General features: G+C 38.0%; 1 protein-coding gene across 2 annotated transcripts in view; it reads left to right on the forward strand.

The window, feature by feature from the left end:
- Positions 1 to 353: 353 nt before the first annotated feature.
- Positions 354 to 20,672, forward strand: part of LOC115214177 (microsomal triglyceride transfer protein large subunit) — a 57,784-nt gene continuing 37,465 nt past the window's right edge. The window contains exon 1 of one of the 2 annotated variants that reach the window (XM_029783267.2): positions 354 to 663. In XM_029783267.2, the coding sequence (XP_029639127.1) occupies positions 591 to 663 (73 nt within the window). In that variant the 5' untranslated portion in view covers positions 354 to 590. Of the gene's footprint in view, positions 664 to 18,743; positions 19,133 to 20,672 lie in introns of those variants that run through there. The other variant, XM_029783268.2, reaches the window with a different exon arrangement.

Consider the following 20,672-nt stretch of genomic DNA (forward strand, 5'->3'; position numbering starts at 1 on the left):
CTCTCTCTCTCTCTCTCTCTCTCTCTATATATATATATATATATATATATATATATATATATATTATTATATATATATTATATTATATATATATATTTATATGTAGGTATGTGTATATATATATATATATATATATATATATATATATATATAATATATACATACATACATACACAGACATACATACAGATAGACACATTGATGAATGGATAGCTAGATAGTTAGCTAGATAGACTAGTACGTGTACACACCCACACATACACATGTATATATATATGTACATATATAAAAGCGACCTCTGCAGATGATGTAGTTGTTAATTTTGTTACATTGCCCTTTCAAATAAATCTGTTTTTTTTTATCACCAACAATGTTATTATCGCTAAACTAAACACTATTTCGGCAAGAATGCCGTACTCTAACAATCGTTCGCCCTTCTTACTCTGGACTTTGGTTCGTTATTGACAATTTTTTTACTATCTCCAGTCGCATCTTCATTAAATATAATTTCCACTTTACCCCACTCCGCTTTCGGTAGCTTTATCATATGAAACAAAACTGTTACAGCTTAGCAGAGCAATTAACTAGACATGTTGCCTTTTAATACACTTTACAAGACTGGTTTTCTGGTATTCGCTTCCTTATTTATTATTAATGTCGCTGGTAAGTTTTACTTTTTATTTCGCATCTTCGAAGAATTATCTTAATTTACGGGGGTTCAAACTTGCTCCCAAGACACTGCTTTGACTATCGAAGGATTTTCCTATATTCAAATGTGGTGTGTATGTTTCATGATGGATAAATAAGGATGAGAACAATCAACCGTTTCGCAGTGTTTCATATTCTTCTTGTATATACATCGTTCGGTTGTCATTCATAAAATATTTATATATAATATATATTTCTATATTCTTTTCTGCTGTTTACTCTTCAGACATACATACATGTATATAATACATATATACATACATTCACATATACATTCGTACATATACACATGGCATATATATATATATATATATATATATATATATATATATATATATATATATATATACACATTAACATACATCTAGTCATATATACACACATACACGTTCGCATATACATTAAATGACATTCACATGCATACATATACATATATAAACATACATTTACATATGTCCATGCGCACACACACACACCCACCCGCATAAACCGAAGGAGCCCCCCCCCCCGTTTCTTCATTAAAATCTGCCACGTGTCTGTAGGTGCCAGCAGCTGTCTTTGGTTCTTTATTACTCACCATCGTTGCCAGACCGGACCAAATGCTTGGCAGCATTTCTTTCGGCTTTGTACGTTTTAAGTTTGTCTTTCGTCTCTTTCGATAAAATAAGTACCAGTTATACACTGGGGTCGAAGATATCACCAAATCCCCTTCCTTCCAAATTACTAGCCTAAGGAAACATGGACATATCATGTGTGTGTGTGTGTGTGTGTGTGTATAGGGGCAGGTGTAGCTGTGTGATAAGAAGTTTGCTTCCCAACCACATGGTTCCAGGTTCAATTCCAGTGTTGGGCAAACGTACTCTACTATAGCCTCGGGCCGACTAAAGCTTTGTGAATGGATTTGGTTGATGGAAATTGAAAGAAGCCCATTATATATGTGTGTGTGTGTGTGCACGCGCGCGCGCGTTGTGTGGGTAGTGCATTCGTAACCTAGCGGTTCGGCAGAAGGAACCGATACAATAAGTGCCAGGATTTTTAAAAAAAACAAATTATATCCTGGTGTCGACTTGTTCGACTAAAATTCTTCAAGGCAGTACTCCAGCATGGCCGCAGCCTAATGACTGAAACAAGAAAAAAGACATATATATATGTATATATATATATATAGATATATATATATACACACACACATGTTCTACGTCGTTCCATATTCTGTAGAGTGTCGAAGAATGAAGTAAAGCGTTAGAGCTCGATATAAACAGCTGGGATAGAATTTATAAGAAGACCTCAGTGGTTCTCGGTCATTATAATGTGCGTTAATTAAAAAATTATAGCTATTTTAATTAATAATACGTTTGTATATTTTGCTTTCAGACATTTCGATTTCAAATGTTTAGTTCACTTCGATTTCAAATTTTTATTTGCTTCCGTCTGGCCGGGTGCTCGAATGACGGGTCCCACCCACTTTTTGACTCGGAGACAATCGCTGGCTCTTATATATATATATATATAAATTCGTGTGTGCGTTTGCGCGTGCGCGTGCACACTTGTTTCAGTCGTTGGACTGCGGCCATACTGGGGCACCGACTCGATGTGCTCGGTCGAAACAAGTCTACCCCAGTACTTATTTTTAAGTCTGGTACTTAAATGTATCGGCCTCTTTGGCAAAATATATCCTTACGAGGACGTGAACAAACCAACACCGGTTGTCATGCGATGCTGGACACACACACACACACACGTGTGTGTATAATGGATTTGTGTGTGTGTGTGTGTGTTGGTCTGTAGAGATGGAATGGTTATCTTATAAGCTTTGGTTCATTGTTTGAAAGGCTTGTGTGAAATCATTTATTTCCTCCAAATCTTAATTGTGACATCACTTTTTTTTTTTTTTTGCTGAAAACCTAAGTTTTTGAAACGATTCCAACATTTCTTCGCTGAATTAGCATCACTAACATCATCATCATCTCATCACAGCACTGTGTGTGTGTTTGTGGAGAGAGAGAGAGAGAGAACAGAGAGACATATAGATAGATAGATTAGAGAGAAAGATATATATATATAAATGGCGGTGCCCCAGCATGACCACAGCTCGTGAGCTGAAACTAGATAAAATAAAAAAAATAAAATAAAATATATATATAGATAGATAGACAGACAGATAGATAGATATATATATATAGATAGATAGACAGAGATAGATAGATAGATAGATAGATAGATAGATAGATAGATAGATAGATAGATAGATAGATAGATAGATAGATATAGAGATAGATATACAGAATATAATATATTATATATATATTATATATATGTATAAGAGAGAGAGAGAGATAGATAGATAGATAGATTCGAGAGAGAGAGAGAGAGAGAGACAGAGAGAGAGAGAGGTGACGTTTTACACGCAACAGACGACATGCTGTCATGGATCCAAATGGAAAGAGCAGACGATACATCACGTGACCAACAATGTCGTTCTGTTTGTTCAGTCACAGGTCAGTCCTGATTGAACAGACTTATGATTAAGTGTATATGATTAACGAATTATACACTTTTAGAACTAAGCCTAGAACTACATTATCTAATGTGTCCTTTCTTTTGCTTTTTTTCTCTCAACACAATAGGATGCGATAGAAGGGAGATTTGGCTGCTATTTCTAGCAGATCCATCGACTACATAAAGACTCTAAATGTGAATGACTAACATTTTCGTGTTGCTTGCTACATGTGTTGTTTCCAGTTCTATCTTTGTCGGTCATTGGAATGCAGCCATGCTGGAGCACCGCATTCAAGGGACTTAATGCACAAATCAAACGCAGTACTTTTTTTTTTATTTTTAAAGTCCGGCACTTATTTCATCGTTTTCCTTTGTCGCACTGCTATGTTACGGGGACGTAACTAAACCAACGCCGGTTGTCAAACGGTGGCGGAACTGACACAAACACACACACTAGCGTAGCTGGGGTGGGGAATGGTCCGCCCCGGGCGGGACTTTTGGGTCTGCTGTAGGCAGTGTGTTTTTTGTGGGGTCCGGGGTCGCAAACAGAAGGACCGCCCCGGGTGCGAATTTTTTTCCCCACGAGAATTCCGGACCCCAGTGATGGTGTATGCCCCTCTATGAATATAACAGCAGGTCTCACATAAGCATCGCAGTCTCCGCCGCCTCCACCATCATCATAGATCAGTGGAGCACCATCTCTATATGGAGCTAACATTAGGCACCCATACTCAGACTGAGATTAGTGATACTGCATGTAGCCATTGATATATGCAAGGAGGGCGCAATGCGACACAACGCCATATTGATTACGTTGTTCTCAGATCAACACCAACATTTTAAATTAAGAATGTACAAAATCAGTCAAAAAACTAGGAAACTACACACGTTTACATTTTCTAGTAAATTACGCAAATTGGCAACACTTCTGGCATCATCTGGGAGCAGTTCTCCATTCCCTTCATGCACTAATTTTCACATTTGTCACCCCTATTAACCCGTTTAAAACAGATTTTGCTATAACGCACATTTTCCACTAAACTCAACCGGAGTATTTTCGTGACTAGGTGGACACTAGTTTGATAGTTGAGCTGTGATTGGCTGTATGCAAATGAGTTCATAACTGGAGTCCGGAACTCTCGTGGGAAAAAAATATTTCGCGCCCCGGGCGGCAACACACACACACACATGTATATGTATGTATGTATGTATGTATGTATGTGTAACAACGGGCTTCTTTTAGTTTCTGTCTACGAAATCCACTCAGAAGGGCTTTAGTAAGGTCTGAGGCTATAAAACAAGACTCTTGCCGAAGGTGCGGCGCAGTGGGACTGAACCCAAAACCATGTGGTTGGGACGCAAACTTCTTACCACACAGCCATTATTGGGAAAGAAACTAAAACCGTGTTGCCATATTTGGCCGGGACGTGTTGTAACTCCGTGGATGTGTTAGTCTTATAAATGTGCGGAATGCGTCGGTTCGGAAACCGAAAATGACGGAGTGTGGAATTGGAGGAAGTGAGGCTAACATAGCTACGGAGTGTAGAATTGAGTGATTGATGACAGATCATGTGGGATGCAGAGAGAGAGAGAGAGAGAGAGAAATGGAGAAGCGACGAAGGTGGGGGGAGGGGCAGGAAAAGAATAACAGATTGAGGCTGCTTACTTGAAATGTTTTCCTGCATCAACAAGTCGATGTTGAGAGAGAGAAAGAGAGAGAGAGAGAGAGGTGAGCAAACACAGTGTAGCCGCGATTAGAGAGGGAAAGAATGAAACTAGACAAGAGCTGTTTTAGAGAAATGATGACAGACAGACAAGCAGACAGACAGACAGATAGATAGACAGATAGATAGATAGATAGACTGATTGATAGACAAACAGACAGACAGATAGATAAACAGATAGATAGATAGACATAGATAGACAGGCAGGTAGACAGATAGACAGACAGACAGACAGACAGATAGATAGATAGATAGATAGATAGATAGATAGATAGGTAGGTAGGTAGGTAGGTAGATAGATAGATAGATGAACTGATAGACAGGCTGATTCATACTGTATTCTCCTGCATTAACAAGTCGATGTAGTGTAGAGAGCAACATGTAATGTAACCATTCAACCATCATTACTACCCAACCAACTCCTCTTGCATTTCACATGGAATTTTTGGTTCTCCACCGTCACCCTGGTGCAGAAGTCAACCTGTCTTTTTTGGTTGTGAAGTTCGGTCTGAAAGATTAAACTCGTACACCGGAAAATATGGCAGGGCACTGCGGTCGATGTAATCGACGTCTCTCCTCCTTTCAAAACTGTTGGCCCGAATCCTGCAATGTACTGGCATCGCATTCAGGGGGATGTTGTGATCTTGGTCACTCATAAGCCTTGGGAATCGGGTAACCGACCCTGTGAATCCTAAGGCTCAAGGAAAAAACTGTGAAAGTATCTTTTGTTGACACGGGATTTTAAAGGTCATCGACATCACAATGTGTCTGCTGTGGGTGGTGGTGGCGGCGGCGGTAGGGGGTCATGACTCGAACCCACGCAAAATAAAATACAAACTGCTCCGAAGGTGAGGGCCTTGGTATGGAGGCTGAGCTTATTTTCCAGTCATTGGACGGCGGCAATACTGGAGCATCGCCTTGAAGGGGTTTAGTCGAACAAATCGACCCCTGTATCCAGTTTTAAGTACTGGTACTTATTTTATCGGTTTTCTTTTATCGAACTGCTATGTTGTGGGGACGCAAACAAACCAACACCGATTGTCAAAAGTGGTGGGAACAAACACAAAGGTATACACATACAACAAGCTTTCTCTCAGTTTCCGTCAACCAAACTCACTCACATGGCTTTGGTCAGCCCGAGGCTACAGTTGAAAAAAAAAACACCTACGCAATATATATAAAGATTTTCTTTCTGAACCTTCTGAAGGATGTTTGAGACGGTTTTGAATTTCCCTGTCCATTGTGCAATCGTACCGATGTGCAGTCATTGGAGATGTTGCTGCCTAGAAGTCTGGATCGGAGGAGAGTGTCTAATTATCGCTTCTGTGCTGAGAAATGAAGGAGTGATGCAGGAGAATACTATTGACATATTAACCGAAGTTTTCTAAACGTTAACTATCAATTCAGTTCATGTATGTCCTTACTCGGGTGCTGAACTAATAGCTGTAGGGCTTCCAGAATGTGAGCAATGATCTGTATCAATAAGATATTTGGGTTTGGTAAGGAGATGGAAGAACAAAAATCTGTATGAAGTTCCAAATGCTAAGTATTTACCGGTAGCAAAAATGTTGTCGTTGTGACGAATGACAGCAAAAAAAAAAAAAAAAAAGATATTCACACTAAATGAAGCAAGCCAACAGTTTGTATGAAATGGTGAAATGTATATTAGCGATGACAGTAACCATGAGTTGTGTAGATTCTTACAGTATACTGGTTTAAACTGTCACGACCACCGTCAGTTGCTAGATAAACGATCTTATAAATGGTGTATCAATGAAAAGGCGCCAAAGACAAAATTGTTAATGACATTTCTGTTTGTACAAGAGACTTTAGAGGTCAGTTGTTTGCTGACGTCATCAATATTTGACAAAATTCCGTTTGTGTTGTCTAGTCATCTTTACATATGGACACAGTGATTCGGGCTCGATTCCTAGGTAGTGAGTGAGTGTTTGAGACTGCCAATTTACCTGCTACAGATCTATTGCAATGTAAACTTGGTTATGGTCTGTAACCTTCTGATGCTGAAAAGCTTTTGTTGAGATCGAAAGTTAATAGGGAATCCTGCATCCCTTTTCTATCCCTTAGCATAATAGAGTTGTCACATATACTAAACGGTACACAAGCAAGCACGCAGCTTTGACTTCTGTTTTTACACCAAAGGGCTCAAATTTCTACCTTTCAACAACCCTTGTGTGGACTTGGCAAAGGAAATTAACTTATGTGGGCGGTTAGTAAATTCTCTGAAAACAATTCACAGAAGTCCTCTGTTTATTGTATAAACAGCTCTTTTGATAGAACCACAAATGCATACATAGACATTTGCATGTATGCATGCATAGGTAATGATTGCATCTCGATGTCAAGCAATGCCATCGTTTGATTGATCCCTCAAAGCAGCATGGATGTGGCTTTTCTATCCTACGATGGACCCTCACGCTTTTGCACGGATGTGACAGCGATGGACTCCACTTATAGCAGACGTTTAGAGACTTGCCACTAACGCTGACACAGGCCTTCATTCCTTCGTGGGATTTTTCTTTGAGTTTTTTGCCTTCTTTCGGCCACAGTCAGCCATAGTATGCAACACAGAATATAATTATCAAAAAAGCAGGCAATGCTTGTGTCTGAAGCTATTTAAGCAAAGAAAGGCTTTGCACGGGGTCGATTCCACTTTCTAAACAACATGTGTTTTCCCTAAAAGAACTAGTCTACATCACTGGATGCAAACGAAATCGCAAGTGTCACATCAGAATTCCCTTCTTCTAAAGAAGGTTCTGTCTAAAGAAAGGTTCTCTTACTTCCAGCTGTTGGATACTCTCTTTTTACTCTTTTACTTGTTTCAGTCATTTGACTGCGACCATGCTGGAGCACCGCCTTTAGTCGAGCAAATCGACCCCGGGACTTATTCTTTGTAAGCCCAGTACTTATTCTATCGGTCTCTATTGCCGAACCGCTAAGTGCCGGGGACGTAAACACACCAGCATCGGTTGTCAAGCAATGCTAGCGGGACAAACACAGACACACAAACATACACACACACACACACACACACACACACACACATATATATATATATATATATATATATATATATATATATATATATATATATATACGACGGGCTTCTTTCAGTTTCCGTCTACCAAATCCACTCACAAGGCATTGGTCGGCCCGGGGCTATAGCAGAAGACACTTGCCCAAGGATGCCACGCTACTTACCACACAGCCACTCCTGCGCCTTTGTCATTGATTCTACTGATTTCAGACCCCCTTTCACAGGATTTGTTTTTCGTCATACCAGCTGTCCACCGAAAACTATCTTCATGCACGCATACATAGATACGTACGTACGTAATACATACATACACTCAAAGACAGACAGACAGATGTAAATTGACTTTATTTCTCAGATAATTAATATTCATGTTTCGAGCAATTTGAATTTGTGTAATCATTTAATTACTTAAAACTAATAATTCATTAAAATATCGTTTTATTTTCCCTTTAGCTTTAATTCCACTTTCAATCACAGAATCGTAGAAATTAAAGCATTGTCGGCGATTAATCTGGATTTTTAATTTTTTAATCAAAAATGTTAAAACGTTTAACGAATACATCTACCCGGCCTGTAACGAGCCTCAAACATTCTCTGTATATTTACCTCCACTGATAGAGACAGTCACAATCCTATTTCAAATATGTTTGTTTTTGGAAATGTCCCTGACATACATACATATTCTTTGTGACAATGTTTTATTATTTTCTTTCTCTTGCAACATTATACGGTCGTTTTTTTTTTTTCTTCTTCATTTGGTTATGTGAGACATTCTTAACTCTAATATTCACTGGTTCAAAAGATTAGGTTGCGGGGGCTTAAAGCTATATATATTCGTGACAACTAACCCATGAACGAAAAATATTTTGCCGCCTTAACAAAAAATGCAAGTTGTTGAGGCGAAGGATGACACTAAAGAGACACACCATAGTAACATTTGACCTAATTGGAAATGTTGGTGGCAAAACGTGGGACGAACAGACATTTTATAGATGTCCTTTTATTTTGTTGTTATACATTAAAGAAATCCAATAAAACTGATATATTAGAAACGATGAAAAAATAGTGCTGGGTTATACCTACTCAGTGCGTCCACTCCTAGACTTTGTTTCCTCATAACTTTAATAGGTATTTTTAAATGAAATCTTCTGGAAATACCTTTCAGATGGTATAGAATTCGATTGTATCGGAATTTAATGCAACAAGACAAACAAACGATGGCTGCGCACACATCCTGACACACAGCACAATTTTTTCAGAATTTCAAGTTACATTTTAAAGACATGTGATGTGCATAACAATGCATGTGTGCATCCAACAATTTCTTTTTCTTTTTTCTTTTTTTACATTAAATTCCGATACAATCGTATTCCACACCGTCTGAAAGTGCTTCTTTGGCGTGTGATCTAAAGGGGAGATGACTTTAGGTTACTTTTTAAAATTATTTTGTACATACTTAGCATTGTAAATGTATTTTTCAAAATTCTTACTATTTTAATAATAAAAACAGAAGATACTGTCACTCACACTTTTCTCCTTCAGCCTTAGACTCTTTGATTAAACAAATCTGTATCTTATAGCATCGTCTAAATTCTAAACAAACTCCAAATGTTCGGACAATTTTTCACAATCGCAAAGTTTCTCTTCCCACCCACCTTTTTTTAAAATTATTTTGAGAACCCAATTTTGATTTTAGGTTGTAATATTTCTTTAAAATCCAGATTGCTTCCTCTGCTAGTTTTCTTGGGGCTGTAAATCCGCTTAACCAGCATTGGGAGAAGCGCAATGAGAGATTAACAAAGCAGCAAATTTCTTTTCGTAGGTGAACCCATAAAATGCAACATTTTTTTTTTTTTTTTTTTGCCAAGTTACTCAAGAAGTACTTTTGTTGTCTCTTATACTGCTAGAAATATCGACTAAATCTTCCTCAAATTGCACTTTTCTATTTTAGACTTTGCGTAACGTAGCTCTTGACACATATATCTGAAAATATGATAATATATAATAGGGATGGTCATAGCTGGAATGCTTTTTTATAACAGGTGTACTCCACGAGAACAAATGTTACTGTTTGAGAAGTTCAGGAATATTTTAGGGAAAATATTGCGTGTAAAATTATGTTGTAGATAAATGACGGAGAGGGTTACACTTTGAAAAAAAAAAAATGATTCCACCCATCCATTCTATTTTCTCCGCCCAGTATTCCTGGTAAGATTGTGGGGTAGAGCCTTCAGTCACCTCCTGCTTAGGGTCATATCAGAAGCAACCATTATTACACTTTCCGTCTGGATTCCCAAGCCTGACCAACTGAGTCTCCCCTGAGCCTCCTGCTTGTTGGCTCCGCTTGAAGAATCCGTCTTGCCATTCTAATACTTGAGTTGTGATTTCTCAATGTAGAGAAGTAGCAGCTTTACTTGGAGAGACTCCCTGATCTTCAAGCCATGACCCTGTTGAATAATATTATTCCAGAGACCCTTCGAAAGAACCCCATTTCAGCTGCTTGTGTTCTCAGTTGAGAAGCTCAGTTATAGGTTTACTTTGTCTCGAAACTCTTATTTTCGTAAAGAATGTAAAAAAGGAAAAAAAAAATAGTGATCTGTCAACCACCCCTTAATTCTATTGGGTTGTCATACAAATTCATTTCTACCCATTTATTTTAATCCTCTCCAATGTTATTTGAATTAACACGAGAAATATTTCTATCCTGGTGTTTTATGGGTTCTCAAAGCTCTGTTCGTCCTTTACAATTTTCGTTTATCGATTTTGAAATTTGAATAAATTTTACCTCTTTTCAAACATATCATGATGGAGTGCCAAGTAGGAGAAAAAAATGACAAACCAATATTTTAAGCAGAATTTTAAAAATATAATCATGCTTCAGTTAGTTTCCCGGATTCTTTAAAGTCAAATCTGAGAAATATCTCAGAGTGGCCAGAGAAGAGATAGCCAGATATGCTAGACATAAGTGTGATAAAACAGCGAGGAGGCTTGAATACAAATTACAAAAATTATTTCGAAAGGATTTGTTTAACCAGAGCAGGCTTCATAAAAACAATTCGGTATACAGAAATACCACCACCAGGAAAATACAATCTAACGTTTCGGACCTTCTCTTTTTGCCAAAGAATGGGGAAAAGAAAGGAAGGAAATAATGCTCTTTCTTTCTCTCGGTGATCTTTTGTTTTCGGTACATATATCTGCGGGACTTATATTCGGCCCTTACGCTGTAACACCAGAGCTTCCCGGGATCACTCACAGATGGAGGTGAGAAAACTCCCACACAACAGCATGAGCTTTGTCGAGCCAGACGTTGCGACTCTGAGACAGATGTTTCTCCCATGCTCAATGTCCCCTGTGATCCATTATAGAGAATTAATCTCAGTGGAGCAAAGTCTTCTGTTATTTGGAAGATCAAAAACTGTGCAGAAGACCATCGAGGATTCTAAGGGATACATTTCCCCACTTCTGTCTCAGTTTCCCCTCACAAGAGGACCCACAATACAACACCCTCTTCCTTCTCTCCGTCTTCTATCATTTCATTTGTGTGAAACCCAAAATCCTGAAGTTCCCATCACTTTTGAGTACCAACTTATTTCTTTTGCTGACACCAGATGTCAGTGTTTTCAACCAACACCTGTTGTCCATTCCGTACACGAACTCACACCACATTTGTGACACTTTCTTTTTGCTACGTTGGTTCAAATACTCAGCCGCCCCCTACTTGCTCACAATTTTTAATTCATAGATTATACATCTTCTACCTTTTACTTGTTTCAATGGCCTAGTGGTTAGGGCAGCGGACCTGCAGTCATAGGATCGCGGTTTCAATTCCCAGACCGGGCGTTGTGAGTGTTTATTGTGTTAAAGCAACACGTGGCTCCGGTGGGGGTGGAGGTGACGAAACCTGCTGTAATCTTTCACAACAACTTTCTTTCTGTTGTACCTGTATTTCAAACTCTGTGCCACGCTGAATCTCCCCCGAGAACTATGTTAAGGGTACACGTGTCTGTGGAGTTCTCAGCCACTTGCACGCTAATTTCCCGAGCAGGCTGCTCCATTGATCAGATCAACTGGAACCCTCGTCGTCGTAACCGACGGAGTGCCACGATAACGTTATACACGTGCGTGCGCATATGCACAGGTGTGGCTGTGGTAAGAAGTTTGGTCTCCAGCTTCATGGTTCCAGGTTCAATCCCACTGCACCGTACCTTGAACAAATGTCTTCTCCAATGTCACCAGGCTAACCTAAATCTCAAAGCCTTGTGAACGGATTCGGTTGACGGAAACGGAAAGAATCTTGTCGTGTGTGTGTGTATGCATGAGTTTGTGTGTGTAAGTGTGTGTATGAGTGTGTGTGTGTGTGCATGAGTGTATGTGTGTTTGTGTGTAACTTAGCAGTTCGGCTATCGAATAAATGCCAGGCTTAAAAAATGTATTGGGTCGATTTGTTCGACTAAACCCTTCAAGGCGGTGCTCCAGCATGGCCACAGTCCAAAGATTAAAACATGTGAAAAAGTAAAAACATAACACTGGAAAGGTTTAAATATTACAAAAAAAAAAGTGCCAACCGATTTCTGGTTTTGTTGTTCTTCCAGGAGCAGCGAACTATGTCGAGTTGTTTGTCGAGGTTTTCTCTTCTAATTTTATTCCCACCGTCCTAACAATCGTGGCACGAGGGTTCCAGTTGATTCAATCAACGGAACAGCCTGCTCGTGGAATTAACGTGAATGTGGGAGATGCAGCGTGACACCGAGTGTGAGACAAGGCTGACCCCTTTGAAATACACGTACAACAGAAACAGGAAGAAATTGTGAGGGAAAGAGTACAGCAGGGTTCGCCACTGCCGGAGCCTCGTGGAACTTTAGTTGTTTTCATTCGTTGTTTCAACGCCCGGTCTGGGAATCGAAACCGCGTTCCTACGACCGCGAGTCTGCTGCCCTAAGCACTGGGCCACTGCGCCTCCACGAACCTAACAATAACATTTGACTGTTGTGTGGTTAGTATAACTATTATTTCTTAAACTTCAGTTCTTGTGGGTCGCTGTTGTTTATCAAAATCCAACGTGTGAAAATGAATCACCGGGGAACGTCATGTTGGGTCGTTGTTCTCAATTTTCATTCTATCGTTTATAGTTTTTATATTTTATTTTGTTTAGTTATCTATTTAAAGAATTCGAGTAATGTCCTCCAGAATATTCGCTAATAAACATCAAGCACAACAATACTAACGGTTCCAACAGCTCTGTCGCCTGACTTTTAGAGGCCCCTCTCCTGCAACCTTTTGTTTCGAGGCCCCATCCTTTCAATCAGAATTCATAATCTACGTACCTTTTATTCATAGCTATATTTTACTTTATTTCGTTTCTGGATTTGTTTTGCAAGATTCTTTATGTGAGTTCGTGTGTTGAAGCATATTCTGTTGTGTCTGGGGAGAGTCATTCTCTTTTAGTGCCTTATGATTTTCAACTATTGAAAAGGTTGCAAGACGCAACGAAAATTTTAGAAAAATAAATAAGAAATAAGTGGGAATTTTACCAATGAGTGTGTTAAATGATAAGGCACCAAAAGAGAATGACTCTCCCCAGACACAACAGAATATTTTACTATATTCTATCTGAAGTTCAGTATTTCACGATATCGTGGAGTCGGTAAAATAATGTACCGGTCACAATATTAGTCAAGCACTGGGGGATCGATGTAATCAACTCGTGCCCTTCCCTTAAAATTGCTGGTCATGAACCTTACAACAAGGGTAATATTGTGGTCCTAGTCACTTGTACGCCATAGAAACCAAGTGACTGGCTCTGTGAGTGTAAGGGTCCTATAAAACCACAAGCGCACGCACACATTCTTTTACTTGTGTCAGTCATTGGTCCACGGTCACGCTGGAGCACTGCCTTGAAAGGTTTCGTCGAATAAATCAACCCCAGGACTTTTTTTTCTTCAAGTCTGAGCTATCGTTTTTCTTTTTGGCTTTTTTTTATTGTGTGTGTGTAGAATACGGGAATGTAAACAAACCAACGGTTGTCAAGTGTTGTAGCGATAAACACACACACACACACACACATTATACATACATACATACATGTATATGTATGTGTATTTTTTCAATGTGTACAAATAACACGGAAAAAATAAATAAATAGTTACCAGGGTGGCCAAAATTCGTGTAAATGCCAAGGATATTACAGCCTACTTATAAAGGTGGAAATTCCAGGGTTGAATGAAATGTTTTTGTATAACGTGGATAAATTAAGAAATTGAATCAAACGCAAGTGTTATTCAAATCATTTATACTTCCAACACATGTTTCAAAGAAAGTATTGAGATTATTCCGGAGGGAATAAAAATGATGTAAAACAATGCAATCATCTCGGAATAATCTCAATGCTTTCTGCGAAACATATGTTGGAAGTATAAATGATTTGAATAACTCCTACGTTTGACTCGATTTCTTAATACATACATACATACATACATATACATACATACATATATACATACACACACACACACACACACACACACATACATATACACACACACACACGCATGCATGCATGCATGCATACATACATACATACATACATACATACATACATACATACATACATACATACATACATACATACATGCATACATACATGCATGCATGCATACATACATACATACAAGAAAACAAAAAATGGAAAAAAAAGAACATAACAGGCGACAACAAAACATTCGGATGGTTGGACGATACAAAAAAGGACATATATATATATATATATCATCATCATCATCAACGTCGTTTAACGTCCGTTCTCCATGTTAGCATGGGTTGGACAGTTCAACTGGGGTCTGTGAAGCCAGGAGGCTGCATCAGGCCCAGTCTGATCTGGCAGTGTTTCTACAGCTGGATGCCCTTCCTAACGCCAACCACTCCGAGAGTGTAGTGGGTGCTTTTTACATGCCACCAGCACGGAAGCCAGTCAAGGCGGCACTGGCATCGGCCACATTCGGATGGTGCTTTTTATGTGCCACCGGCCCAGGGATCACAACTAGTTTCCATTGATTTTTGCTGTTGCATTGATTTTTGATGTTAAAATTAACTCATTAAGCTAATGTTTGGAATATAAATTAACATTTAAAAGATTTTAATTTAGATCATAATCAAAATAAGCAACAGGATATCAAGAGGCGATGCAGTACGACCATTTCAAGCAGCTCCATTTAATTGAACAATGCAATCATTACATCAAGTTAAATGCAGGGCTATCCTCAGCTGCATAAATAAATAGAAATTTTTAATCAGTTGGACACATTTGTATGATTTTACTTGAATACTCAAATAGAGCAAGAAGAAGGAGAAAGTGCATGTTGCTACTAATGTGACTCAGAATATACTACACTTCTAAGAACTCTATGAAGTTTGTTAGGGTCATAGCTTGTAAAGGATTGTGGTTGCTTTTAATGTATCAGTCTTTTTTTATCAACTACCAAATCTAAGACAAGAGGACAGTGTCTGTTTAGAATGGATAGACAGAGTGAGTTGATGGTTTATAGTTGGGTATGATCATAAATATTGTCAGGATTTAGAAAATGTATAAATAATTGTCTATAAAGGAGGCTGGGTAGGGGAAGAACCTAAATCAAGATATTAATTACCAGTTAATGGGGCAAGACACTAATAAAACCTATAATGTTAATACAAAGGAAATTATCATGGGGTACAATGGATGATTGTATATAAACAATATTGTTATGTTGTATGAAGATAAAATTTAAGATTATTAAAAATGATATTATAACCAGAATAAATAAACTGTGTATATAAAGCAATTTTCAACATAGAAAGGGGAGATTACATAAAATTTGTTTAGTATTCATACCAGTACTTAATTATTTTCTTATAAGGTGATTTCTGTAAAGATTGCTCTGGGTATTTACTTAGGGAATACTGGGGCGATAAATCATGCTATCTTTATACTAGTTATAAGCTAAGAATCAGAAAAAAAAATGGAAAAAATAAGTTGTGCACAGATACATACACATATTTAACTATGTGCATACATACAAATATACACAAATATTTGTACTTTATTATGGGTAGGTTACAATCAACTCTTCCTGACTTAAATAATTAGAAAGTTTATATTTCTCTTTAAGAACATTAATAGCTTATAAGAGATAAGAAGTTGATAGGTAAATATATCAAAATAAGAAAACACAATGATAAGAAATTATAGAGAATAAGAAGAAAATATATACAATACTAGCAGGTGTTCACATCACATACGACACTAAAATTAATTTCTCCTGTCCAGGTCCAAATGTAGCATCTATAAACGCTAATTTCAAAAATATTTAAATGTACAGCCAACACTATGTACGCATGATACCCTTAGGTCTAATCTATTATTAACCAGGTTGCTCTTATCCCTACACTTAAAAATTTCATATATTTCCATAGAGCACAGCTCACACCCATATCGACTATCTCTATAAGGCTGCGCTTTCCTTATAATATCCCATTTAAGGCGAAATTTGATTCCGCTTTCTTTCAGTTCCCAAATCTTGCTAGATGAGGACGTACAATTGGCTTTATGTTTGAGCCTAAAAGATGAAAAATATTTATTAATGCGATTTTTTAATATTTATTGAACATCCTATATATACAATGTTACCAGCTACAATTGTGATAGTACACTTATAGAACACATTTTGGGTTAGACATCAGCCTAATAACGGACAGTGGGATTTAACCCTACAATTGCAACTAGAATTACCACAATTAATATTATTGATATTCATACCATTATTATTATAAATATTGTTATTAATATTAATCCTACTACTACTATTGTATGTGTTATTTTCATATCCGGTATTATATCTCCATATATATATATATATATGTCGTTGCCAGTACCGCTTGACTGGTTCCCGTGCTGGTGGCACGTAAAAAGCAACCACTACACTCTTGGAGTGGTTGGCATTAATAAGGGCATCCAGCTGTAGAAACTCTGCCAGATCAGATTGGAGCCTGGTGCAGCCATCTGGTTTGCCAGCCCTCAGTCATTCGTCCAACCCATGCTAGCATGGAAAGCGGACGTTAAACGATGATGATGATGATATATATATATATATGTGTGTGTATGTATATATATTATAGTGTGGTATGCCGGTTTATGGGGTTAGCCCTGGGTTTCTCGCTCATAAGGGGTTTAGCCTTACTGCGCATCTTCATACTCCAAACACCATAAACGGGGCTAACCCACTATAATATCAACTGCTCTACATCTTAGGGTGTGCTTCTCCTCCGGATTGATGTATTTCTACAAACGATCCATATATATATCATCATCATCAACATCATTTAACGTCTGCTTTCCGTGCTAGCATGAGTTGGATGATTTGACTGAGGACTGGTGAACCAGATAGCTACGCCACGCTCCAATCTGATCTGGCAGAGTTTCTACAGCTGGATGCCTTTCCTAACGCCAACCACTCCGAAAGTGTAGTGGGTGCTTTTATGTGCCACTGGCACAAGAGCCAGTATGGCGGTACTGGCAACGGCCACGCTCGAAATGGTGTTTTTAACTTGCCACCTGCACAGGATGTCAGTCCAGTGGCACTGGCAACGACCTAGCTTGAATGTTTTGCTCCCATGCCACCGGTACAAGTGCCAGTAAGGCGATGCTGGTAAGGATCACGCTCAAATGGTGTTTTTTACGTTCCACCAGCACAGAAGCCAGGCAGCTGCTCTGGCAGTGATCCCGCTCTGATGGAGCTGTTAGTGCTCCACTGGCACGGGTGCTAGTCATCGGATTTGATTCAATTTCGATTTCACTTGCCCCAACAGGTCTTCGCAAGCAGAGTTTAGTGTCCAATGAAGGAGGTTGGCATGGGTGCCAGTCGTTGAATTTGGTTCGATTTCGAATTCAATTTCGATATATATATATATATATATAGGCACAGGAGTGGCTGTGTGGTAAGTAGCTTGCTTACCAACCATATGGTTCCGGGTTCATTGCCACTGTGTGGCACCTTGGGCAAGTGTTTTCTACAATAGCCTCGAGCTATAATAGAAGACACGTGCTGGGAATCTTCATCCCACATGAGTGGATTTGGTAGACGGAAACTGAAAGAAGCCTGTCGTATATATGTATATGTATATATATATATATATATATATATATATATATTATATATATATATATATGTATGTGTGTGTGTGTGTGTGTCTGTGTATGTTTGTGTATCTGTGCTTGCCCCCCACCCCCCACCCCAACATCGCTTGACAACCGATGCTGGTGTGTTTACGTCCCGGTATCTTAGCGGTTAGGCAAAAGAGACCAATAGAATAAGTAATAGGCTTACAAAGAATAAGTCCTGGAGTCGATTTGTTCGACTAAAGGCGGTGCTCCAGCATGGCCGCAGTCAAATGACTGAAACAAGTAAAAGAGTAATATATATATATATATATCATATATATTATATATGGATCGTTTACATACCGTTTATACATGCATACAAACACAGACACACACACACACACACACAGAGGCTTCCACTCAATTTTCGTCAGATAAATTCCCTCTCAGGACATTTACCGACTCGAAGCAACAGTAAACGACTCAGGGTTGAACACGAAATCACGCGCTCCCAAAGCGCGTGCGCGATAAAGAGTGGTGGTGATGGGGGGGGGTCGGTGAGTGTGTATAGTTATATATATATATATATATACTATACATATATATTATATATACTTTGAGAGACAATTTGAAAACTATGTCACTAGAAAAATAAACGCATAAAACGCAGTGGTATAAGCGATATTAAAGTCCAAACTGTGTAAAGGAAAATAGAAGTTGTGGCGTTCAAACTTTTCCTAAAATTATTGTGAATGATTCTGAGATGAAGATGAACTTTCCTCCACCACACTTCGAAACATCTCGAAAATCCCAAATCACCGTCAGTAGTACAACTCGCTGTATACATCCGGTTAGGTTTGTGTACCATTCTCTCAAGTGCTGGGAATCTTCATCCCAGCTCAGCATCCTTTCAACGAGGACAGTCTTGTAACATTTTGGTAATGGCATTCCCAAGTAATAATACCCGTTCTTACTTTCTGCTTTGTTACGCGTTGATTTCTTTATTTTCATGTGAGTATCCACGATTTGCTTTTTTTTTTTGTTTTTAATGTGGCATTTTAGAGATTTCTAGAAATGATCAACAACTGAGTCGGACGGAGGGGGGTGGGGCTCGGAATCCCGTCGCCTTGCGTTGTGGACAAAACAAGATTTCGCTCGCAAAAAAAAATAATTTAATTCCTTCTGATATAATAACAAATTATTATTATTATTGGAGTGAAAAATTGTTGACAAAAAAGATGTTTTCCCGAAAGTATTTCGTTTTAGCAGGAAAGAAAACTTTACGGAGATAGGGAAACATTAAGCGATCAAATTGTGAAGAACTTAACAATAATTATTTATTGTGTATGTGTACATATATATTCTCATACATATACACATGCATATGCATACACACATTGTGTATGTAGTTGTGTGTGTATGTATGTATATATATATATATATAAACCCTTTATGGACGGGAAACCTGAGGTAATCCCATAAACTGGCTTTCCTCCTTTTTAATATATATATATATATGTATATAATATATGTATATATATATATATATATATATATATATATATATATATATATAATATATATATATATATATATATATTACAAACACACACACACACATATGTGCGCACACACCCATATTTTTGTTTAAAATGTTTGTGTGTGTGACCTTTTTTTTCCAATTACATCAGTCATATTTCCAAAACATCGTTGTTATAACTAAATTCTTGATGGAAAGGAATAACTTTCCTGAACTCGTCAGTTGTTTCCCTTCCCCTGTACCACGAGCCTGTATATGTGTATATATATATCGTTTTTGGATTTGGTTTGCAAGATTCTTTATATGAGTTCGTGTGTTGAAGCACATTCTCTTGTGTCTGGAGAGAGTCATTCTCTTTCAGTGCCCTACAATGTAACACACTCACCGGTAAAATTTCCACTTATTTCTTATTTTTAATTTTTTAAAAATATTTTTATTTTCCTATAAGAATAAGAATATAAAAATAAGAAATAAGTGGAAATTTTACCGGTGAGTGTGTTACATTATAAGGCACAAAAAGAAAATTACTCTCCCCAGACACAACAGAATATATATATAGGACATGCACAAGGAATGTTTTAGTTTGACAGTCAATAAAAAGAGAAAATTTTTTGACGTTTCGAGCCTAGCTCTTCTTCATAAAGGAGAAAAGGAAAAGTCCAAAGAAGGAAAAGAAATCGCCAACAGCACATGTGTAGTTACATTGCTGAAGTATATGTCTGTCATTGTTCAGTTTAGTTCAAGATTTTTTGCCAATGGAGAAAGAGCTGGTTTCTAACCCAGATCCAAGGCTCCTTCATTGGAATTTCAACATCAACAACAGGGTATGTTTGTATGTACGTATGTATGTATGAATGTATGTATGTATGAATGCATAATGTATGTTTTATGTATCTATTCTCATGCATATAGCTACATATCTAGACATGCTCATATATATATTTAAATGCTAAACTTCTGTAAAGTTTTACAGATTTTTACAGTTCCAGTGATGGATTGGATCTGCAGTCT

The sequence above is a fragment of the Octopus sinensis genome, linkage group LG7 (assembly GCF_006345805.1).
Source record: "Octopus sinensis linkage group LG7, ASM634580v1, whole genome shotgun sequence".
NCBI classification, from domain to species: Eukaryota; Metazoa; Mollusca; class Cephalopoda; order Octopoda; family Octopodidae; genus Octopus; species Octopus sinensis.